The following is a 23,964-nucleotide window of genomic DNA, read 5'->3' on the forward strand; positions in this document are numbered from 1 at the left end:
GGAGGGCAGCAGAGGCCCTTTGGGGAAGTGTGCCCAAGTGCTCTAGGCGGACTGCGATGGCTGGGAAGACTTTGACTTGACTTTCCATCAAATTCAGTTTCTCAGAGGAAGGGATAGGGAGGGCTAGCACACCCCCTTACCTCTGTAACTCATTATCAAGTCATAATTCATAAGTATAAAGCTCTCCTTCAGTTATGGTCAACCAGACATTTATTTGGTGCCTGTTACGTTTTTAGTCACTGGACTAAAACTGAGCGGAAAGTACCAGTAGAGCGAGAGGGGGATGACTGGACCATGAGGAGCCTGCAGGGCAGGCACACCAGGCCCAACCACTGACAGGCTGGTCTTGAACGCGGGCAGACACGTGCTCTGAGACTGGCTCCAAGGTCAGGCTGGTTGTTGAGGAAATAGGTGCGCACGTAGGGCTGGAAGGCCCAGGGGGACCAAGTCTGACGGCATTTGGTGTTCTGGAAGGAGGAGAGTGACCTTCCCTCGAAAAGGACGTTGAGGAGGTGCAAGTGTTGCCCAGGGAGCCTCAGTGAAGTGGGGAAGGTCTGGAGCAGTCGTTAAGGGGCGGGACTAGGACAGGGACCGATAAATGAAAGTAAGTGTCGGCACACGCACCGGGCCTCATTAATTGCAAGCTCCCTGCGGGCGGTGCAGTCCCTCTGGTTCCTGTGAGCGCTTGACTGAATGGATGAAGACCCAAAGCCATTTTGAAAGCTACTACTCCATGTTTTCACTCACTTTGAAAAATATATTCTTACTTCACAATATTTAATAAATTTGGGCAAAAGTGAACTTTAAAGCCCTTTAGGAGTTTTTACAAATATATGTGATTCACCTACAAAATACATAGTGGCTCTGACTTAAAAAATCCGAATTCTCAAGCAAAGGTGTGACGTAAGTGTTCGTAGACCAAAGTCAGGAGACCCTATCCACTCAGTTCACCAAGATGTATCACTCAAGGACACACTTGCAAAAGTCCTGATAGCCCAAGTTCTACTCTCCAATGGCATGGCAGGATTCTCCTCATAGCTAGTTTCCTATTGGTCCTGAGATGTGGGCGGGGCCAGCCATTCCTGCTGCAGCCACTAGCTCCACCCCCATTTCATGCAAATGAGGTCAAAACTCTGGTGAGCCCACGTGATTGGCCACGTGGTTGATGACACAATTGCCCCACCCCTTCAATGATGTCATTACCCACTCAAACTCTCACGAGAGTTTGCACAGATGATGGTGAGGGGCTAGCAGGCCAATCCACTGGGGCAAGAGGGTGGTCAGGGTAGGGGGCTCCTGCAGGACACCCCAACTCCCACCCCAGAACCTCCAGTCCAGGTTTAGGCAGGGGCCCCAAGGGGTCTGTGGGGACCGGCCCAGGGGGTCCCATGCACCCACTCTTCCCATTGGCTGGTTGCACTGGTATGCAAATGAGGGTGCGCGTCACTTCCGGAGGCAAATCGAGCGCCATTTTCTCTTTCTGGCAGAGCTGGGAGGAGGGGACAGGGTCGCGCGGGGGTGGGAGCGCGCCGAGGCCGGGGTCCCGCCGCTCGGGGCGGAGGCGGGCGTGGGCCCCGGCGGGGCGAGGCGAGAGGCGGCGGGGGACGTGGTGGCGCTTCAGGCGCCCAGCGGTAGGTACGACCCTGGCCCGGCCCCGCGACGACGCCCCCGGCCCGGCCCGGCCCGCGAAGTCCGGGCGGCGGCCCCGCCCCGCCCCGCCCACACCCGTGGCCGCCTCACGAATCCCGAGGCGTTCTCTAGGCGCGGGTTCGCGGCCCGAACGGTGCCGGTCGTTCCTCCTCGTCACGTGCAGGGGTGGTCGCTGTGGGGCGGGGCCGCGGAGGGGGAGGGGCCGCCGTGGCGGGGGACGAGGGGCCGGGCCTGGGGCGCAGTGGCGGGTGGCGGGGGAGTGGGGGTGGCAGAGAAGGGACAGATCGGGGAAGGGGGGGTGCGGGTCGGGGGAGGGGGGAGGGTGGCTCGGTTCTTCCCCAGCCCGTCCCGGGAGCAGCCTTGAGTGGCGGCGAACGTGGGCCGCGGAGATGCGGTCGCACCTTCGTCGGCTCCGCGGTGTTTCCTTCGAAGGACTGGACTGGACCGTCCGAGCAACGCTGACGGCAGATGCTATTCCTTCGGCCTTGAGCGTTTCATGTGCATGTTGATGATTTAATAGGCAGGTGTTAACATTAAAATTTTAACATTTCATGTGCTAGTGCTGCTTGGGTTGACGTAGATGGTTTGCCAAATTTCTGCTAACATTTGGCTTTGGAATGTCAGAAATTCTAACTGCTAGTTGAGATCGGGCGCAGTTGCAGAATGGCCAATGATGAAATATTTAAAGTATTTTCTTTGCATCTGAAGGAGAGACTTGCCTGTTCGCTGTTAAAATTATGATGAGAGGGTATGCCGATTTCATCAGTGAGTCGGGCTCGGGGTTCTGGGAGGCGCTGGTGGGGGACGACCCCACGTAAAAAAGCAGGAGGGTCGTGAAAGCTGCGCGTTTGTGTCCGGTTGGAGGCAAGCAACGTAGAGGGACTCCGCGCTGCTGCTCGAGGGTGGGGACTAGGGGCCACCTGTGCGAGTCCAAGTCCGAGGGTGGACTTGAGGTGGAGGAGTGATGATGGCTTGTGGGGGGCGTGCCCAGTCTCTAGCCCAAGAGATCTTGGAGCACCTCTTGAATTTGGACCCACGTGCGCAATAGGCTGTCGGTGGATTTATGGCGATGGTCACTTTGCAGGATCAGGTCCCCAGCCTTTTGTGTTCCCTCCACTCTGCTGTCACACACCTGTTAGGGCAGCATGTTTTGTAGGAGGAAGTACGAAGGCCGATAACTTGCTGAAGGCCAACCAAGACCTTGTGAATCATGCTTTCGTGTATGGCACAAATAGGTGTTTTTTGAAGTTTTTTATTTTTTTATTTTAAGCCCCGTATTCCAATGCTTGGGACATTTCATTTAGATTTTTGGAATTAGACCCGTAGCAGACTCATTGTGGATGTTCTAAGTGCTTGTATGTTCCTTGTATGAACTCATTGATCTTCACAACTGCTTCCTGGAGTAGCTTGTCTGTCCCAGTGTCTCAAGCAGCTGAGGCTAGGGGTTAAGGGAATTGCCACAGATGCAGAGCTAAGGAACCGGGTGAACCCAGGCAGTGTGGCTCTGGAACCCTTGCTGGTGCGGTCACGGCGCTGTGGTGCCTCTCAGGTGAAATCCTTTTAGAAGTGAGATTTCAGAGAAACTCTAAAGAGGTTCTGTGGCTTAAAAGTTGTTTATTATCTGATTGACTTTATGTTTTAGATCAGGGGCGTCAAACTCATTGTCACTGGGGGCCACATCAGCCTCGCAGTTGCCTTCAAATGGCCGAATGCAATTTTCAGACTGCATAAATGTAACTACTCCTTAACTAGGGGCAAGATGCTCAGTGCAGCGGCTGGGTGGAAACAAGGTGGAGGGCCGGATTTGGCCCCCGGGCTTTGTGTTTGCCACCTGTGTTTTAGAGTGTATTTTTTCCATAATGGAATGTTCTTAAATGGTCCTGATGCTAGAAAACAACAAAGGAAAACCCTTTAAGTGCCCCTTTGGGAAATAACATTTGCTCGTACCCATCAGTGGACTTTTTGGTAGTTCCAGGTCTGTCCAGCACTTACAGAAAGAAATTAAAGGTAATGTGCTGTGAACTAAGGCTGGAAGGTCCGTGCAGCTACCGTGGCCTGCCGTTGCTGAACGTACCTTAGTTCCAGGTGCACAGATCTGACCGAGTACTAAGGACACATGGAGAGCAGCGTCATTGGAAGATCTATCAGTGTAAGAACACTGAACAGTTTCTTTCCTGGTTAATCCACTGGGCATTTTGTGTGGAATCCTGCATCTTAGACTAGATAAATTACGGTATTTTGGGATGGAAAAATCCTGGTAAAACTTACATGCTTTTCCCCAAAATGACAGCATTAGACCAGGGCTCTTGAAAGGTTATGAAGCTTTTATAATTTACCTGTTTTGCTTTTTGTTACCTTTAAACAGTTAGCAAACTGCTAAAAAAGGGATTGCTGTGCTTGGCTTGGGGGGAACCACAGTAACAATGATGAGGAAATGGAGGCACAATCATTTGAGAATAAAAATTTCCTATTCTCCAAATTTAAGAGAGAAGACAGTTCCTTGACCCTGCTCCTAACCTTGAACGTCAGGTGACTATGGAGCCTGTTTGAAACTTACCCAATCGCAGCCTCTTTTCAGTCGCCTCCTCCGGAGCCAGCCATTCTCTGCAGCCTCCAGGCGCCAGCCCATGAAATCAGCCCGTCCCCAGCCTGCTGCTGGGCAGTCCACTAATCCCTGTTCTTTGTGTTTCTCAAACATGTAAGAAGATCAGGTGCTAGGTAGGGCCAGACTTCTTTGCAAGCAATAAACTTGGCCTCCTTGGGACAGAGAGGATAGTGGAAGTTCAAGGTGGAAATGAAAAGAAGTCTGACTGAGTGGAAAGCATCTAACAGATGATTTTGTAGAGGCCTCGCTCTGCAAAGAAGGCAGTCTGGGCTGGAAAGTGGCCTTGTACGTAGTTTTTTAAGAAAGCCATCATGAGGTTCTGACAGTCCCTCTGTCAGATGATGCTTTTGAAGACTAGAACCCAATTCAGTGTATTTTATTCTGATAATTTTATTACTTTTACCGAGTTCTGCAATACTAAACGATCTTTTCCAGGGCTGTCTAACGTTTTGGCTTCACCGGAAGAAGAAGAGTTGTCTTGGGCCACACATTAAATACACAAACACTAATGAAAACTGATGAGCAAAAAAAAAAAAAGGTTTTAAGTAAATTTACGATTTTGTGTTGGGCTGCATTCATAGCCATCGTTGGCTGTGGGTTGGACACCCCTGCCTATTCCTGAGTCTAAAATACTTTTCACATAGATAACTTGTCTGAAAATTTACCCATTCCAAATCAGCTTTTCAAAAACTTCATGTTTCCTTGTTTTTGACCACAATCCCTTCTTACATGTTCACCCTCCCTGCTCCCCACCCCTTCCCCATTAGGTTCCAGTCTAATTTTTTGGCTTAATTTACCTTTTGCCAAACATATTCAGACTTTTCCTCCTTTACCTCAGTCAGTTTAGCCCTTTCTACGTGTCTCATGATTTTTGCTGTTTTATTTTGCTCCTTTTGCTCATTTATTATAAACATTTGCTATGTTTATGCTCTGTGATAGGCCCAGCCATGCAAATAAAACATGATTCCTACCCTGAAGCTTAGTCCAGTAGGGAAATAGATATAAATAGATAATTACAACACAGTGAGGTGAGTGTGATGAGAGAATTATAAACTTGTCCTCTGGGGATTCCTGGGAGGGGTACTGAATTCATCCTTGGGCGAGGGGGCCCTGGGCAGGTCCATAGTGGAACTGCTAACCCACAGAAACCGTCACTCAAAATCTTGGGAGACACTGCCCAGTTGCCCTCTAGTTGTGTATAAATTATAATTTTTCTACTTTCACTACTAGTGAATATTGTCAATCTTTAAAAGTTATTGTTTTGATAATAAAAATTTGGCATTCGTTATTTTACCTGGCGTTTCTTTAACTCAAATTCTACTGATTTTGTTTCTAGCTTTTATAGTTTATACATTTAAAAACTTTGTTTGAACTAATTGCAGATTTATGGAAAGCTGCAAGTACAAAGAATTTTTGCCCTGATTTATTTGAAAGTGGGTTACCAAATAAGATGCCACATTACCTCCAATATTGTTTATTTCCTATAAATGAGAATATTCTCCAGCCTATCTAGAACACAACCATCAAAGCAGGAAATCAATACATTATTGCCATTAAAGTTTTGCCAGTTCCAATAACATTTACAGTAAAAGCATCAAGATAGAATTGCATGCTATATTTAGTTACGTAGTTTCTTTCAATCTGGAACAGTTCCTTAGTTTTCCCTTCCGTGATCTTTTCTTTTTTAAAGACTTTATTTTTAGACAGAGGGGAAGGGAGGAAGAAAGAGGGAGAGAAACATCAATGTGTGGTTGCCTCTCACATGCCCCCTACTGGGGACCTGGCCCGCAACCCAGGCATGTGCCCTGACTGGGAATTGAACCAGCGACCTTTCTGTTTGCAAGCTGGCACTCAATCCACTGAGCCACACTAACCAGGGCCATGATCTTTTAAGTGTATGATTCATTGATTTTTAAATAAATTCACAGAGTTGTACAACCATCACACAATCCAATGCTAGAACATTCCCAGCACTCCTCCGGCCCCCGTCCCAAACCCGTCCATTCACAGTTAGTACCTGTTCTCATCCTGGCCAACCACTAATCTGCCTTCTGTCTGTAGATTTGTCTTCTCTGGATGTTTCCTATCCGTGGGATCAGACTGAGGACTTCAGCATTTGCCGCCTTTGACCTGGCATCACGTTTCTGAGACCCACTCGTGCTGTGGCACGTGTCAGTCCCTAGTCACTTCCCAGTGCCACATCGTGTCCCGTTGTGTGGCTGTGCCATGTTCAGCTGTTCGCCATTTGATGGACTTGTGGACTGTTTACACATTTTTGCTACTGTGAGAAGTGTTACCTTGTATGATCTGGATACTTTTGACCACTTTAGGCTAGTTTTTTTTACACTGTCTCTTAATTTGGGGTTCTCTGCCAGACTTCTGTGAGCTACTCTTTTTTTTCCTTGGTTATTAAGTATTTTGTCGAGAGATGCTTGGAAATCATGTAAATATCCCATTTCTCATCAAGCTTTCATTTATTTACTTATAGCACCATGGACTTAAGTTTGTATTCTAGTGGGTTATGTTTTAGTTATCATTGCATGCCAAACCACACCAAACCAAAATTGGGTGGAATAAAACATTGCATTTAAAAAGCTCAATAGCTGTTTGGTCAGGAGTTCAGGCAGGAATCTCTACTCCAGACGGCCGGCCCCTGGCCCGCAGAGTCTGGGCTGTGGTCCGCGAACTCGGGCTGTGGTCTGCGAACTCAGACTGTGGCGCACTGGATGGGCTCCCGGTGCTCCTAGTGCAGAGCGTGGAATATATACACCCCGTTATTTTCTGCATGTGGGGGGGTTGAAAGCAGGACGGTGATGCCTGTGCCTTCTTGTCCAGTCAAGTATCACAGGGTTTATTTTAATTTTATGCATTTTCAGATATTTTGAAAACAGATTTACTGAGCTGTAATTTATACACCATACAGTTCACTTGTTTAAAGTGCACAGTTCACTTTTAGTATCTTTGCAGAGCTGTGCTGCATCACCACCGTCAGCTTTAGGACGTTGTCCTTACTCCAAAAAGCAGCTTCCCCTGCCCTGACCCATGTGGCTTTCAGTGGGTTGGGCATTGTCCTGCAAAGCAAAACGTCGCCGGTTTGGTTCCCAGTTGGGGCAGGTGCCTGGGTTGCAGGTTTGGTCCCCAGTTAGGGGTGAGCGAGTGGCAAATGATCGATGTTCCTCACGTTGATGTTTTTCTCCCTCTCTTTCTCCCTCCTTCCTCTCTCTCTAAAAAAATGAAAATAAATAAAATCTAAGAAGAAAAGGAAAAGTAGTTCCCTCGGCTATCGTCTCCTGGTTCTCCTCAGCCCTGGGCAGCCAGTGTTGACCGTCTGCCTCTGTGTGTACCTTGTCTGTTCTGGACACGACACGTCAGTAGATTCAGACAACACGTGGCTTTTGTGTCTGCCTTCTGCCGCTGAGCAACATGTTCCCCAAGGCTCCTCCACACTGTGACGCGTGTCGGTGCTTTATCTCTCTTCAGGGCCAAACAGTACTCACTGTGTGAGTGCGCTCCGCTTTACTCGTCCGCTCGTAGTGGGTGGGTGTTCAGGTGGTTTCTACGTTTTGGCTGTTGGGGACACTGTCGCTGTGACTGCTGCTCTGTGAGTGTTAGTGTGGATGCATGCTGTTCGTTTCTCCCGGTGGAGTTACCGGCTCAGGGTGCCCCGGTTTATTCTGTCGAGGAACGGCCAGGCTGTCCTCCCGCTGGCTGCACCATTGACGGTGCTGCCAGCGAGGTTGGGAGGGAGCCTTCCCGGCATCTTTGCTGACACTTGTTACCTTCTCTTTTCAGAATTATAGCCTGCCTAGTAGGTGTGAAGCAGTGTCACCACACTGTGGTTTCCGTGTGCATCTCCACGTGGCTAATGTCGTGGAGCGTCTTCCGTGTACTGAACAGCCATTGGTGTATTGTCTTCAGAAGTGGGGGTTCAGGTCCTTGGCCCATTTGTAAGTTCAGTTATTTGTCTTTTAGTGATTGAGTTATCAGGATTCTCTTTATATCCCAGGTATAAGTTCCTTATCAGAATAAAATTTGCAAACATTTCTCTCATTTTGTGGATTCTCTTTTGGCTTTTTGCATGGTTTCCTTTGAAGCACAAAAGTTTTAAATTTTCAAGAAGTCCAAGTTACCTGGCTTTTTTTTGTTCTTGGTGCTTTTTGGTGTCATCTAAGAATCCATTGCCAAATCCAGGGTCATGAAGATTTATTCTTACGTTTTTTTTTGCGAGTTTTAAAGTTTTAGCTCTTATGTGGGAGGTGTACGATCTGTTCCGAATAGATTTTCGTGTATGGTGTAGAAAAAGAGTGCGACTTCACTCTTTTGCATGTGGTTAACGAGTTGTCCCAGCCTGGTTTGTTGACAATTAATCTCTTCTTAGTGTTTTACCAACCCTGTTACTTACTACAGTTTTGTTTTCTTCCCTTCCAAGGAAAATTTCAAAAATGTTTCAAATTCCCGTGGAGAATCTTGACAGCATCAGGAAGGCACGAAAAAAGGTGAAAGGCATTCTTGTGGACATTGGGCTTGAGAGCTGCAAGGAGCTGCTGCAGGTAAGAGGACATCAGGGTCAGGCGGAGAGCACCCGACCCTGGAGGTGCCGGGGTCCCAGGGTTGGCCTTTTGGAGCTGAGAGTTGACCTGGGAGTTTTGGAAGAATGGGTAAGACTCCTCAAGGTGGAGATAGTCATTAGTTTTTAGTTATGTCTTTGTGACGTAAACTGGGTTATTTTAAGCTGTTTAAGTTTTTAAAGTGACTTTTATGAGGTTTTTTTATAGTCGTTAGTTTTAAAATGCTGTTGACCCTTGAGCGACGGGTTGAAGCTGCACAGGCCTGGTTGTACACGGTTTTTTCAGTAGATGTGCAGTGGGCTCTCTGTGTCCCTGGGTTTCGCATCTGTGGGTTCACCCGACAGACTGAAAACAGTAGTTCCAGCCTGTGGTCGGGAATTGCAGGTGTGGGGGCCGCCCGAGTGCACTGTTCTAGGCCATTCCACAGATGGGGGGCCGCCCGAGTGCACTGTTCTAGGCCATTCCACAGAGGGGACTTGAAGGTCCCCGGATCCTGGTATTCGTGGCGGGTCCTGGAACTGATCCTCTGTAGCTTCCCAGGCACAACTACACTTCTAGGGTGTTGAAAATTGTATGTGGGTTCCCAGCTGTGGGCAGAGGGCTGGGGTTGGGGGTCGGGACCCCTAACCCCCATGTTGTTCAAGGGTTGACTGTGTATTTGTTTTTGTTCTTTGAGGGGAATGTGTTGAATTATTTATTATTTTAGCAGAAGACCCTAACTTAATCCTGCAGCATTGTTTGAGTAACAAATAAATGGGATACACACGTGATATGATAGGGTCTTGTTTTTTCTGACTTGTGAATGTAATGTGTTCATTCTTACAAAAGTTTAAAAGTTAAGGTCGCAGCCACACTACTGATAAGTTGTATTCACTTATAATTTTATATCCTTTCTTAGAACTTGAGAATACATGGTTGGCATGTCTAGTAAAGAAGTAAAAATGGTTAAACAAGGCACATTGTGTGACCTTATAGCCATTGATAATTCTATACATATTTTATTTGTAACTATTAAAATAGTTATGAAATGTTTGCTTTGATTTTTTTTAACTTATGAAGAATTTGATTCAAAGTATCTTGGCCTGGGAAGAGTTCAGTTTCTTAATTTTCAAATCTCAGACTTCCAACCAGATTGGCTTTACTTATAAACAGGCAGTCTGACACTGCAAGAGTAGTGGTTTCCAGGATTCTCATTAATGGTCAGCAGGTAGACAAATGCTAATTTCTAAAGGACCCCAGAGAGTTCTTCCCGCTCTGATGGGCCCCCACTGTGCTCTGCTCTCCTGCCTGCTCTGCTTCCTTTGTAGCTCCCAGGGTCCTGAAGTGCCTGCATCCTTCTCTGTCTCCCACACCTGAGTGTAGAGAGATGGGGGCCTCACTGTTTTGTTATCAGCTCTCCTACCTGTGGCCAGAATTGCGTCTGGCACATAGATGGTTAACAGATGTGTGTGTGCGTGCGTGTGTGTGTATACACATGTATATATATTTTAACCAAAATTTTTTAATGAATCAGTGGAAGTAACTACTTTTAATAACAGATTGACTGAAAGTTCATTTGGAAATAAAGGGAGACACAGAAGTAGAAGCTCTTAGGCAGACAGGATTTCTCAGGAGCAGTGTTAAAATAACACAACTCCTAGAGTTCTTTGCAGCCCTGTCTGTAAGTCATATCTTGTGACTTCCATGAGGAAGAAAGCAGGGTAATTATTTAGATACAAGATTGAGAAGGGAGACAGTAGACACATAGTCCACTAATAATAAAAAAGTATGTGAATTTAGTATTTGCAGAGAGTGTAAAAACAAGCTAAGAACACAAGTGTGTGTGTAGACTGAGGAAATTTCAACCAATAATAAATGGGAAGCTCCTAGAATGGGCCTTGTGTGTGGCGGATACTAAAAAAGTTAACCTGGAAGGTATAATAGTTCCCTTCGGTGAACAGACTGAGAATATTGCTGAATTATTTGGGGGATAAAGAGATGCGTTTTATTTCAGTCCTGGCTATTGGGAAATGGTGTGACCTTGGACAATGCAGTCCCTCTTTGGGCCTCAGTGTCTTCACTAGGACAGTAACGGAGGAGAGAGACTCAGTCAGACCCTGAGCCCTGGGAGGGAGGTGACAGTCCAGAGGAGCCGAGAGACCAGCTCAAACAGGACTAGACAGAAACCCACAGAAAGGTCACATCTGGCTGGAGGCCCTGGAGCCTTGATGGCGGAGGTGGGGCTGGAACTGTTGGAAGGAATGGGTGCCATTTTCCGTAGGAGAGAGGGAGAGGGGCATTCCGGGGACTTGGGATGGAGGGCCACACCCAGCTGACTGACCTGCATGAAACCAGAACGACTTGATCAAGGTTTCTTTTTTTTAATTGTTTCATTTGGAAATAATTTAAACAGAAATCTTACAATAATAAGAATAGTACAGGGAACACTCATTACCCTTTACCTGGATTTAACACTTGTTAACATTCAATCCCACTTGCTCTAACGTCTCATTCCTTTGCTTGTGCTGGATGTGTGTGTTTGTGTGTGTGATATTTTCCCTGAGCCACTTGAGAGTCAGTTGCACATCTCATGACCCTTACTACCTAAGTGCTTCAAGTGTGTTTTTTAAAAATAAAGGCTTGCCTTGGCTGGCATTGCTCAGGGGATTGAGCGCCAGCTTGTGAACCAAAGGGTGGCTGGTTCAATTCCCAGGCAGGGCACATGCCTGGGTTGCGGGCCAGGTCCCCAGTAGGGGGCGCTTGAGAGGCAACTACACATGGATGGTTTCTCTCCCCCTCTTTCTCCCTCCCTCCCCCTCTCTCTAAAAATAAATAAATAAAATCTTTTTTAAAAATGGAATAGTCTCATCACAGGATGATTACCAAGCTGAGTGAGTTTGACGTTGGTGAGACACCTGTGTCTGGTCTGATGCCTTGGAGCACCTCGTTCTCCATAGTGACGGCCCAGTCCAGCCAGGGTCAGGTGCTTCTGGTTGTCACGTCACTTTAGGCCCTTCGGTGTGAACTCAGTTTTATTTTTATTTTATTTGTTTTTTAAAGAAATGTATTTTTTAAAAGATTTTATTTATTTTTAGAGAGAGAGGAAGAGAGATTGATGTGAGAGAGAAACAGGACCAAACCAGCACCCCAGGCCTGTGCCCCGACTAGGAATCGAACTGGTGACCCTTTGCTTTACTGGACCATACCCAACCAACTGAGCCATACCAGTCAGGGCCGACCTCAGTTTTTAAATGAAATTCTGTTACAAAATTGGTTTTGTTTTATTTTTAAATAAAAGATCAGTAACAACTCAAGTGGAAATTTTTATCCTGGAGTCCTCTTTTAAACATTGGTATAGAACTCAGTAGTCTTCACTGACCTCTGCTTCCTTAGTCAGCCTGATGGGTTTGCTCAAGACTTGACTTTTTCTTCCACGCGCAGCCTGACACAGCTGTGCACACGCCTCACAAGGGCGGGTTAAGAGATCTGAATGGCTTACAAATATCGTTAGGTTAACTATTTATTGGGTTAAATGTTACTAATTCTTTTGTGGGAAATTTTTTGTTTCAACTAATTTGTAGTTGGTTCTATATTTACTAAATTTAAGAAAATTCAAGCAGTGTAAAAGTTTACTGCAGAGCAGTTAGAAAATGCTGTGCACACAGAAATGTAGCAAAGAAGGGAAGACTCGGTCATGTGCCGTTGCCCTGAAGGATCCATTGCTTCTGTTGTGTATCTTCCACATCTGCCCAGACGGGGTTGTGTGGGCCTTGTGTCCACTTTCCACGGACTCTCACAGGAAGAGCGTTCTCCATGTCGAATGCATCACCCTTAATCCGCCATAGTGTTCAGAGCTTCTTGTTTTCAAGCAACAGAAACCCACGCTGACCAACGGATGCAGAAGGGGATTTGTTGGAAGTTGTCTGCTGGGGAGAAGGCGAGCCCTGAAGAAGGGGCACCGTGGACCTCCCCGCGGTCCTCTCTGTGTCTTTCTTCTATTTTGGTCGTAAATGTCTTTGGTTAATCTGGTAGCATTTCAGTGTCCTTGGCTTTCACCTCCCTGGTTAAATTTATGCTTAGGCAGATTATTTTCGATGGTATTGAAAATGGAATTGTTTTCTTTATCTCCTTTTCTGATGGTTTATTGCAGGTTTGTAGAAACACAAGTGACTTGTGTGTGTTGACTTTTAACCTGCAGGCCTACTGAACTTAATTACCTCTGGTAGGTTTTTTGGGGCGCGGGGGTTCGTGTGGATTTTTTGGCATTTTCTACAGGTAGAATTTTGTGATTTGTGAATAGAAATAGTTTTCCTTTTTCTCTTTCTACTTGGATGCCTTTTATTTCTTTTTCTGACCTAATTGCTCTGGCTAGAACTTGAGTACAGCACTGTTGACTAACTGTGGTGAAAGCCAGTGCCCTTGTCTTCTTCCTGATCTTAGGGGAAACCCTCAGCCTCTCCGTGGGGCAGGACGGCTTTGGTAAAACGCCCTGTGTCGTGCCGAGGGAGTCCCGAGTGCGCTTTGTCCTGGGAGGACGTTGGACTCTCGCAGAGGCCTTCTCTGTGTCCCTCCCTTTTCTCGTGACGTGGTGTCGTGCGCCGGTAGATTTTCTCTTGCTGAACATTCTGCCCTTGTGTTTTGGGTATAAATCCCACTTGGATATAGTTTATAATCTTTTTAATATACTCTAGGGTTGTGTTTGCTAGTATTTTGGTGTGGATTTTTCATCTTTACTTGGTAGCTGTCTTTTGAAATTTTCTGTTTCTTCTTGAATCAGTTTAGGTGATCTGTGGGTTTCTGGGATTCTCCCAGTTCATTTAGTTTATCTGTGTGCATGCAGTTGTTGATCGTATTTGTTCTCGTCTAGTCCTTTTACTTCTATGAACTCAGTTGTAATGCCCCCACTTTAATTTCTGATTTTATTTATTTCTGTCTTCTCTCTTTTTTCTGTCAGTGTAGTTAAACATTTATAAATTTTGTTAATTTTTTCAAGTAAGCAACTTTTGGTTTCTTTGATTTTACTTTGTTTATCTTTGCTCAGTTCCCAGGTGATTTTGATTTTACTGTGCAGCTGGAGGTTAAGACCCCTTCTCTCCATGTGTTCTACTCAGGTCAGCTCTGAACACCAGGAAGCTGAAGCATGGAGCACGTGAGCTTCTGCTGAATTATATTTTAATGCTACAAGACAGTCATGTGAAATTTTCTACTGCATTTGCTCTTAACATGTTTTCACTTACATTCGTTATTTTGCTGAGAGTTTCCCATATGAAACATGACAAGAAGTGTCTTTGCAGAACTGCTGTTAGAAGCGTATGTGGCACATGTGAGTGCACCAGACCCAGGTCAGTCCTGCCCCCTTCTGCTGTGAGGTTGCCCCGCCTGGCGTGCCCCCCCCCCCCCCCCCCCCCCCCGCCCCGCACCGCAGATAGTGAGTGACTCTGCTTTGCCGTCATTCAGAGGCAGGGGAGTGTAATGCTGGGTTGGAATAAGAAACATAAATGGGATCAATGGAGAAGTAGGGGAGACATTGGGGGTTCTTTCTGGGTGTGAGGTGTCTCTATATTTACATTGAGAATTTTGTAGACAGCATGTAATTGGGTCTTGTTTTTATACCCAGTCTGATAGTCTGTGTCTCTTAATTTGAGAACTTCAACCAGGTGTAGGCAAACTGTGGCCCAAAGTAGGGGCTAAATCTGGCTGCTGTGTCAGCAAACTTCCCAGAACATCGCGGGCTAGCCGGGGCCTGCGTGTTGTCTCTGGCTGTCCTGTGCGCGACGGTGGGGTTGAGTGTGCCTTCGTCACCCTTTGTGCTGTGCTGCGGTTCTGAAGTGACTCGGTGAGCGGTGTGTTAGCACGGGTGTAAGCAGAGACAGCGATTGCATTAACTCTTTTTCTGGCTTAACCAGTATTTTTAATAAATTAAAAAGACCTTATTATAAAATCAGTAATACAAACTATGGAAGAGAAACTACAGGTAATTATTTCTTTACATAATAAAATTTTAAATGCCACATTTCTACCATTCAGAGATCACCATTACTGACACCTTAGTGTTGAGCCTCGTCTCTGTGTGTGGTCTCTACACAGTGAGCTCTCGTTGATGGCGCTTTTGCTCCTACTTTGCTTTTTTCTGTTACCTTAACCTTTCTGTGTTATTAAATGTCTGTCTTACTTATTACCCCGTTTATATCCAGATTTCTCCAATTCCCCCCCACATATCTTTTACACTTGGTTTGTTGAGCCAGGACTCAGTCTGGGCCAGGCCGCAGCTGGTTGCTGGGTTCTCAGTGATGTCATCCCCTTCCATCTCGTGGCCCTCGCTGTCACAAGTGCCACACCCTGGCCCACGGGGCTTCCTTGTGGCTGATGCCTGGTGTCCTGGTTTGCGTGCAGGTGCAGCTCCCCCTGCACACCCCGGCGCCCGGCAGTCCTTGCTGCTGATGTGGGGGGTGCAGGCTTGGGACTTCTCTCTCCTAGAAACTACTTGTGGGAAGTGCCACTGTTTATTTCTTATAAAACTGTAATTTTAACTTGGATTCTTTCAGCCTTTTCCTCGGTCTCATACTTAGTGGGCGCTCCGTCGCAGTTTGCTGGGGGCTGCAGTTTCATTTCACTTTCCCCATGTAGAGTCGTTCTGTGCCAAGGACTCCCTTCAGGGTCTAATGACTGTTTCTTTATCTGCTGAAATTCCGTAATGATTTCTCTCCTTTCTTCCTTTTTCAAAAAGGACCTTAAAGGCTTTGACCCAGGAGAGAAGTACTTTTATAACACATCATGGGGAGACATTTCTCTCTGGGAACCTTCTGGAAAGAAAGTGGTATGTATTTTTGCATTCGATTTTCATGTTTCCTCCAAAGCTGGGCGTGAGGGCTGGCTCAGTTCTGAGGGCCGGAGGGTGTGTGTGGCGGCAACCGCTGTCCCGCAGCCTATGGCTGTTCCTGTTGGTTTTACGCGGTGGCTCTCACAGAGCGGAAGCTGTCTTACCTTGATGAAGTTTAGTTTATTGTTTTTTCCTTTTATGGATTGTATTTAAGACATTTTCTGCCAACTGAGAGATCTGTTCCACACTGACAGATGATGACATGAAGTTGTCAGTGAGTTCTGTTGGCTTTTTCATTGAGTGCAATTTTTGCTAAGTATCTTCTTTTCCAGTGTAGTGTTTCATTGATATAAGACACTATTTTTTGATGAACCATTGATAAAACTGAATTCATACTTCACTTAAACTGTGTGCAACTGAGCCATCAGTTGTAAAGTATTCCCAGATTTGGGAGACACCGAAGTATGAAAAAGGAGTCTCTCAGCCTCTTTGAGAAATGGAGGCTTTAGTGTGTGGTTGGCTATGGCCCTGGGTTTATTGTCAACCCTACCAGAAAGGCCGGAACTTGGGGCTGGTGACTGCAGAGGAGGCGGGACGTGTCACTGGGCATGTCTGGGTGATCTCTGTGGCCCGTATCCCAAGACGATGAAGTGCCAGAGTAGGAGAGAGACAGGGTGACAGCCATAGAAGGGGCCACTGTGTGTGGTGAGGGGAGACTCAGAGGGCAAGAGCAGGTCCGTGAGGCTGGGGGTGGGGGCGGAGCTGACCTGGGGGTACTGTGCAGCAGGGATCAGGGTCCCTATCCCCGTGTTGGGTGACATCCACACAGCCCGCGGCGGGGTCTCGGGAGAAGCATTGGTCTGTCTAGGTCTCACCAGAGGCAGGTGTTCCGGGGTCCGAGGTTCTGGGGTCTGGAGGCTGCCGAGGCCAGAGGGCCCCTCCTCACACAGCCGCACAGATGAGCGGGTGCCTGCACGGCACTCCCCCACCGGCCAGGGGGCTCAGTGCCTGTTCTTGTGCCTGAACATGTCGAATTCCCCCACAAGGGCCTCAAAGGGAGGGCCTCCATCTTCGTTAGCACTGTCTTCTTCAGCCTGAACCCTGGTGAGACCTAGCTGAGGGTTGTCGGTGGTGACGCGTGCACGGTGTGCTGCGTGGTTTGTCGGGCGCCTACATCTGCTGAGCACGGTCCATCAGCCTCCCCAGGACTAGAAATAGGGGCGGGGGGCAGCAGTGGTGGTGGGTTTCACAGTTTGCAAGTCAGGCTACCTGGGTAAATTCTGGAGGTTTTAGAATATGGAGTAAAAATCAGAAAAATAGGATGGGAAGAAGAGAAAGTAACTATATCTTCACAGAGAACTGAGTTGATTTTCATTGATGCAGTTAGTTTGAAGTATAGGATGAAGGAAAGAGATTTGTGGTCTTAGTGGGTGGTTTGGCAATGGATCATGTTGTGTGTTTTTGTACGCAGTAGAAACTAAGAAGAGTTGTTAAGTTTTTAAATGTTTGAGAAGGAGAAAATGGAAAAGAATAGCATTCTGTACGTGGAAATGATAAAAATTTGAATGAGCACAGTTTTATTGGCACAAAGCCATGCTCACAGGTGTTCATGTGATTTGTTCATTCATCTGTCTTACCAGCCGGGGCTGAGTGGTTGCTGCTGAAGCTGCCGTGTGGCCCAAAAAGTCTAAAATATTTACTCTCTGGCCCTTTTAAGAAAAAGCTTCCCCTGGCTTAAAACTCACATTGTTCCCTGAGAGGTGACAGTGTTAGTTGTCTAGCACAGTACAAGAGAAGAAGTCGTGTAATTGTGAACTGTATACAGTGTAGTTAGCAACACATAGCTTTATTAAAGGATGCTGAACTTTTTCTTTTAACAGAGATACCGAACAAAGCCATACTGTTGTGGCCTCTGTAAATACTCTACAAAAGTGCTTACTTCGTTCAAAAATCATTTACATCGCTACCATGAAGATGAAATTGACCAAGAGCTGGTGATCCCTTGCCCAAACTGTGTATTTTCCTCTCAGCCCAAGGTGGTGGGAAGGCATTTCAGAATGTTCCACGCGCCTGTTCGGAAAGTCCAGAACTACACAGTGAACATCTTAGGTGAGACTAAGTCGTCTAGGAGTGATGTCATCAGCTTTACGTGTTTGAAGTGTAACTTCTCGAACACTTTGTACTACAGCATGAAGAAGCATGTGCTGGTAGCCCACTTTCACTACCTAATTAATTCCTACTTTGGCCTGCGAACGGAGGAAGTGAGTGAGCAACCCAGAACTGACGACTCTTCTTCTACGGAGAAGATGCCACCCTCTGACAAGTATTACTGTAAAAAGTGCAACGCCAATGCCAGCAGCCAGGATGCATTGATGTATCATATTTTGACATCAGACACACACAGGGATTTGGAGAATAAGCTTAGGTCCGTGATTTCGGAGCACATCAAGAAGACTGGACTTTTGAAGCAAATGCACATTGCTCCGAAACCAGTGGCCCACTTGGCCATTCCCCCTAGCAGCAGTGCTCTGGGTGTCCCTGCCACATCCCCTTGCTTTCATCTTGCCTTGCCACCAAGCAGTCAAAGCCAGACTGCCGTCCAGCCAGTTCAGGGCACGGTCCAGCCAGTGACAGTGACCTCGGGCGTTTCCGGAAGTCTCACCCATTCTCCACCCTCCACTGCCCAGTCCCATGTGACTCTGGTCTCTAGTCCCCTGCCTGGGGGCCAGAGTGGCCTCACTCTGCCCCCTGCGCCGCCACAACCCGTCTTCCTGTCTCCTGGAGTCCCGCTTCACCAGCCAGCAAACCCTCCTGTGCTGCCCTTGAGTCGGCCAGTGGGGCCTGTCAAGTCTGTTGGAACTGGTGTCCTGCCCATGAGCCAGACCATCCGCCCAGGGGTGTTACCCCTCAGCCGGCCTGTTGGGCCCGTAAGCCGACCAGTTGGGTCTGGAGTTCTTTCGGTAAACAGGCCTGTTGGGTCAGCTGTCCTTCCTGTCAGCCCCTCTGTCACTCCCGGCGTTCTTCAGGCTGTCTCACCAGGGGTGATTTCTGTGAGTCGGACTGTCCCGTCAGGTGTCCTTCCTGCAGGCCAGATGACCCCTGCTGGGGTTATCCCTTCAGGACAGACAGCAACTTCTGGGGTGCTCCCTGCTGGCCAGATGGTCCAATCTGGGGTTCTCCCCATTGGCCAGACAGCCCCATCAGGGGTCCTTCCTCCTGGGCTGACGGTGCCGCCACGGCCGCTCCCTCCTGGCCAGACTGTCCCACTGCGGGTTCTCCCTGCAGGCCAGGTGGTCCCACCTGGGCTCCTTTCTTCTAACCAGACAGTCTCGTCCAGCCTTCTCCCTGGGAGCCAGGGTGTGAATTCCGGTGTGCTGCATCTCAGCCAGCCGGTTGTGTCAGGGGTTCTTCCAGTGAGCCAGCCGGGGAGGCCTGGGGTCCTGCAGCTCAGTCAGTCTGTGAACACCAACATCCTGCCTGCGAACCAGCCGGTGAGACCTGGCGCTTCACAGAACACAGCCTTCCTGACGTCAGGCTCCATTCTCAGGCAACTGATACCTACAGGGAAGCAGGTGAATGGGATTCCCACATACACACTTGCCCCAGTATCTGTCACTCTGCCTGTGCCCCCTGGAGGCGTCACAGGTGTCACCCCACCCCAGGTGCCCATCCAGCTCCTGCAGTCGGGCACGGCCTCGCAGATGGCTGGTCCCATGGCTGGCATGCCCTCCCCCCCGGTGGTGGTGAACGCAGCTCCAAGTGTGTTCCTGCAGCCCTCCTCCTCTGCGGCAGAGGTGAACCCGGGGCTCAAACCGGCGAAGCAGTGGAAAACCTGCCCGGTGTGCAATGAGCTCTTCCCGTCCAACGTCTACCAGGTCCACATGGAAGTGGCTCACAAGCACAGCGAGTCCAGAGCTGTTGAGAAACTGGAGCCGGAGAAGCTGGCTGCGTGTGCGCCATTTTTAAAGTGGATGAGGGAGAAGACGGTCCGGTGCCTGTCCTGCAAATGCATGGTCTCGGAGGAGGAGCTCATGCACCACCTGCTGACACACGGCCTGGGCTGCCTCTTCTGTCCGCGCACGTTCCACGACATCAAGGGCCTCGCAGAGCATAGCAGGACCACGCACCTGGGGAAGAAGAAGTTACCCGTGGATTACAGTAACAAAGGTTTCCAGCTGGACATCGATGCCAACGGCAACCTGCTCTTTCCCCACCTCGATTTCATTACTGTGTTGCCAAAGGAAGAGCTGGGGGAGCGGGAAGTCTACTTGGCAGTCCTGGCTGGGATATACTCCAAGTCACTCGTGCCTGTGTACATTAAGGTGAGGCCGCAGTTGGAGGGTGTGCCTGGGGGCCCCAGCAAACAGGTGTTGACCTGCCCTTTTTGCTTTGGCACCTTTCTGACAACCGAGGCGTATGAGCTGCACTTGAAGGACAGGCACCACATCACCCCCACAGTCCACACGATTTTGAAGTCTCCAGCTTTCAAATGCATCCACTGCTGTGGGGTTTACACTGGGAACATGACGCTGGCAGCCATCGCCATCCACCTGCTGCGCTGCAGGAGCGCCCCGAAGGACAGCAGCTCAGACCTGCAGGTCCAGCCAGACCTCATCGAGAACAGCGAGCTGCTGCTGGTCAACGGTGAGGTGGTGCACGACTCCAGCTTCGCTGTGAAGAGGAAGCTGCCCGAGGGCCACTCTGGGGCTGAAGACCCGCGGGAAGGGGAGCAGCGGCCTCTGGTCATAAACAGTGAAGCGGCCCCAGCTCCAGAGAAGGTAACAAGTGTCGTGCCTTTTAAACGACAAAGGAATGAGAGCAGGACGGAGGGACCGCTTGTTGTTAGTGAGGACGCTCTTCAGATTTTAGCATTAAATCCCAAAAAGTATGAAGACCGTTCTTATGAAGAAAAAAAGCAATTTCTTAAAGATTATTTCCACAAGAGACCATACCCTAGTAAAAAGGAAATAGAGCTGCTATCCTCACTCTTGTGGGTGTGGAAAATTGATGTGGCTTCATTTTTTGGAAAAAGAAGATATATTTGCATGAAAGCAATAAAAAGTCACAAGCCTTCTGTCCTTTTAGGCTTTGATATGTCTGAACTTAAAAATGTTAAACACAGATTGAACTTTGATTTTGAACCACAAAACGTGTAAAAAAACTAGGAAAGTAGTAGTTTTTTCAATTGAGATTTTTTAAAATGTTATTTTCTTCACTGTATATTGAACTGATCAATTTCAGTGGTCTTTATGCTGCTCTTTAGATGTATTTCAGGTGCTCAGCAAGACTTCCGTGTGAAGAAGTGATAGTTCTTTCAAAGTTACTGTTCCCTGCAGTTGGGTTTTGTCACAGTTATTTTTAGGTTTTTTTCTCTGTCGAGTCAATTAAATTTCTTGATATTCCATGCACGCCTTGCTTTCCCGGTAGTGTCGGGACTGCACGATAAAAACTGAAATCTATACATGTTGTTTTTTTCATTTAAGGAAATCTCAGCTTGTTTCAGAGTACTTAATTAACTGCAAATTAAAGCTTTGATCTCCCTCAGCCTCACGTGTAGCTGCAAGTGATGCAGTGAACGTCCAGTGATGTGAGCGCAGACCCTGTAACCTGTGTGGCTCCTGAGGGTGCACGACCTTCACTCTGCTGACTGCTTCTTTGTAAGATACTTGCTTATTAGGTTATGGTTTTCATTGACAATTTTTTCAGGTTTGTCTTAGCCATTTTTGATTATAACTCATAGAGAACCAAATATTTTCATTGGTTAGAAAATAAATACCTGAAGTCTGGTATTTTAGCTTATAAGTCAAGAGTTATTTTACAAATAAAGTAATTCTGTAGGTGCAGGAATACTTTTCAGTGTAGACTATCCCTCTTTTTGATATGGTGATAAGTCATTTTTCTATTTAAAAGTGAGACAATAAATCTTTAGTGCCTTTAGATTAAACACTGAAAATACACAAACTCTTCTACTAACCTAGCTACTCTTAAACCATGGAAGGGAAGGACAAGGACCATGTTACTCAGGAATAAAGTTTTTACCCTGAGTGTGGATACTGACATGTAAACATACGTTATCAGGGACAAGGGGAGACCAGTAGACTTGGAGCTGAGTTCTGTGGTTGAGCTGTTACTTTCTGACAGTTTCCTAGAAGTCAGCATATCCGTCCTGGGGAAATGGGTGCTCCACAGAGCCCCCTGGCGGCTGGCTGATGGGTCAGGCAGAGCTAAGGAACCCCTTGTGTCGCTGTTCTCTGGACAGTCAGACTTCGGGGTGTTTCACATAATCCCGCAACGTAGAAGGACTTAAAGCACCAGAACCCGTATTGGAGACCAGCCAGGTGAGACCAAGTCATGTTTGTTGCTGGTGACACACAGCAGAGGCACCTGTCCAGTACGTTCGAGGATGTGAGTCTCTGGGAAATAAGGTAATGTCACTATATGGATTTAAAATATAATACTTGCATGCAATTGCTGTAGTGTGCATTTTTTGAGGCAGTTGTGAAACTGGTCTGTGATTATTGGTGTACTCTTGTAAATTCAAAAAGAGGCTGTTGAAGTTTATTATTTTTTTTTACCTATTGTTTTCAGAGTGTCTATTTTGAATTAAAATTTGTTATACCACTACAAATAGAACGGCTTAATTCTTTTAATCGTTAAGATGTCACTATGACTTATAGGAGTAATCTCAGCATGGAAATAGGCACCACACTTATTTTCCAAAAAACACACACACGTCTTGTCATTGTGAAAACAAGCCAGCATGACCCAAGAGGGCTAGTCTGTAACCGGGTTCACCAGAGATACGGCTAGACATTCTTGGCGTGTCTGTGTCCTCATTCAGAAGGGGTGTGCCTGCATGGGGGCCATGCTGCTGAGGGGGGTCCGGGTTGGGAGGGGTCCACGGCTGGCTGTGGTCTCCTGGTTTATCCCACCTTTCTGTAGTCGTTCTGGGCCAGACAGCTCGTTGGGGTGGCTGTCCTGTGCACTGCAGGGCAGCAGCAGCATCCCTGCCTCTACCTCCACCTCTGCCCAGTCCTGACAACCAAAAACGTCATTTCCAAGTGTCCCTGGGGGTGGAATCAGCCCTGACGGGAGTTGCTGTGATAGAGAGATACTGACTTGGAATTGTACATCAGCTGTGGTTTAGCTTAGGGTGCCGAGTCTCATGTTAGGCTAGCCATTGGTCATTAAACCATTTTTCAGGTTCCCAAAGTTAGGCAAAATGTGGTATAAGCTGAGCTTCCGAAAGCCCCTGTAGCTGCAGACGTGGAAAGATGAGTACGCAGGGCAGGGCAGACGTAGGCCCACAGTGTAGCTGGACGGCATGCAGGGGAAGGCGTTCGCAACAGCTTTGCCAGCTCAGAAGAATGTCACAACTGTGAACCTACTTTGCCCACCCCTGTATCATTTGAAAATGGAAAACTGCACTACAGGGTGTAATAGGGGGGGGGGGGGCGGTTATTAAAACTGTCTTAAAAGATGATTAGAAATTGAGAAGGGAAGGAGACTTTTTGATGGTTACAAAAAATTGTGTAAAATATGTATGTAGCATCAGTTTTTAAAATATTACATACTTGAAGTCTTCAGTTAAAATATAGCATACTATTTTAGCTTCTCTGAGTTAAGTGGCATTTAATGATGGTTTTAATAAATAAAAGCCACATCAGTTCCCTCATCATCAGTAAGTGAGCCCAGACAAAACCAGCATGACTCCCGTGAAGCTGCAGGGCACGCACCCTCAGTTGTTCTGTTGCGTGGGCCATGGTGCAAACCTGGGCAGCAGATAAGGATGGCACAGGGACCAGCAGGTGCTGGGCACACTCGCATCCCGGGCACCAGAGTCAGCCAGGATGCGGTCGCCTGAGCCTGGAGCTGATAGTGCTGGTGCTGACGGACCAGGCCAGGGTCTTGGGCCAGGGAAACCCCACCAGGCCCCTCTTCCTCATCCTCCACCTCCATCCCTGAGCACAGCCAAAGCAGCCAGTCAGTGAAGAACCCTCCAGGAGACGTGCATCTGTCTGCCAGCCGATGAAGGCAACGCAGACTCTGCCCAGCTGCTGTGACACCACACTGGGCTCCAACCAAGGCCCGATGTTGGTATTTTGGGCACAGAGGTGCTTCGGGGTGCTGTCTGTGGGAACTGCCAGGCCTCACAGTTGCCAGGAAAGGGCTGCTGCTCATCCAAGACCTGGCACCTGCCCTTGGCACTGGGCACATGGACTCGGGGTCCACATGCTTTTCACTCTTTATGAAGCTCCGACCGAGGGCCTGGACATGTGCTGTGCTGCAGTGGATGCTGTCGAGACTCCCTTTCAGAGGCAGCAACTGGCCGGGCCCCTGGT

The 23,964-nt window shown here is 47.8% G+C and overlaps 1 protein-coding gene across 7 annotated transcripts; it reads left to right on the plus strand.

The window, feature by feature from the left end:
- The first annotated feature begins 1,488 nt into the window (after positions 1-1,488).
- On the plus strand, positions 1,489-22,255 carry ADNP2 (ADNP homeobox 2). Of its 7 annotated transcripts, none has more exons than XM_053912889.1 (6): positions 1,489-1,631; positions 7,510-7,755; positions 8,048-8,202; positions 8,685-8,805; positions 15,530-15,619; positions 17,503-22,255. In XM_053912889.1, the coding sequence occupies exons 4-6, from the start codon at positions 8,698-8,700 to the stop codon at positions 20,776-20,778; spliced, it is 3,474 nt and encodes a 1,157-aa protein (XP_053768864.1). In that variant the 5' UTR covers positions 1,489-1,631; positions 7,510-7,755; positions 8,048-8,202; positions 8,685-8,697; the 3' UTR covers positions 20,779-22,255. The 7 variants fall into 7 exon arrangements, with proteins under 7 accessions (XP_053768864.1, XP_053768860.1, XP_053768866.1 ...); XM_053912885.1 differs by having other exon boundaries at positions 7,513-7,755; XM_053912890.1 differs by lacking the exon at positions 1,489-1,631 and adding an exon at positions 1,975-6,538 and having other exon boundaries at positions 7,513-7,755.
- Positions 22,256-23,964: the final 1,709 nt, after the last annotated feature.

Source organism: Desmodus rotundus, chromosome 10 (genome assembly GCF_022682495.2).
Source record: "Desmodus rotundus isolate HL8 chromosome 10, HLdesRot8A.1, whole genome shotgun sequence".
Classification (NCBI taxonomy): Eukaryota; Metazoa; Chordata; class Mammalia; order Chiroptera; family Phyllostomidae; genus Desmodus; species Desmodus rotundus.

Bases quoted from the DNA above. Each gene is read 5' to 3' on its own strand.
- ADNP2 (XM_053912891.1), top strand. From the start codon at position 8,698: ATGTTTCAAATTCCCGTGGAGAATCTTGACAGCATCAGGAAGGCACGA. The intron at 8,806-15,529 runs GTAAGAGGACAT...TTTTTCAAAAAG, and splicing joins GCTGCAAGGAGCTGCTGCAG to GACCTTAAAGGCTTTGACCC. The intron at 15,620-17,502 runs GTATGTATTTTT...TTCTTTTAACAG, and splicing joins AACCTTCTGGAAAGAAAGTG to AGATACCGAACAAAGCCATA.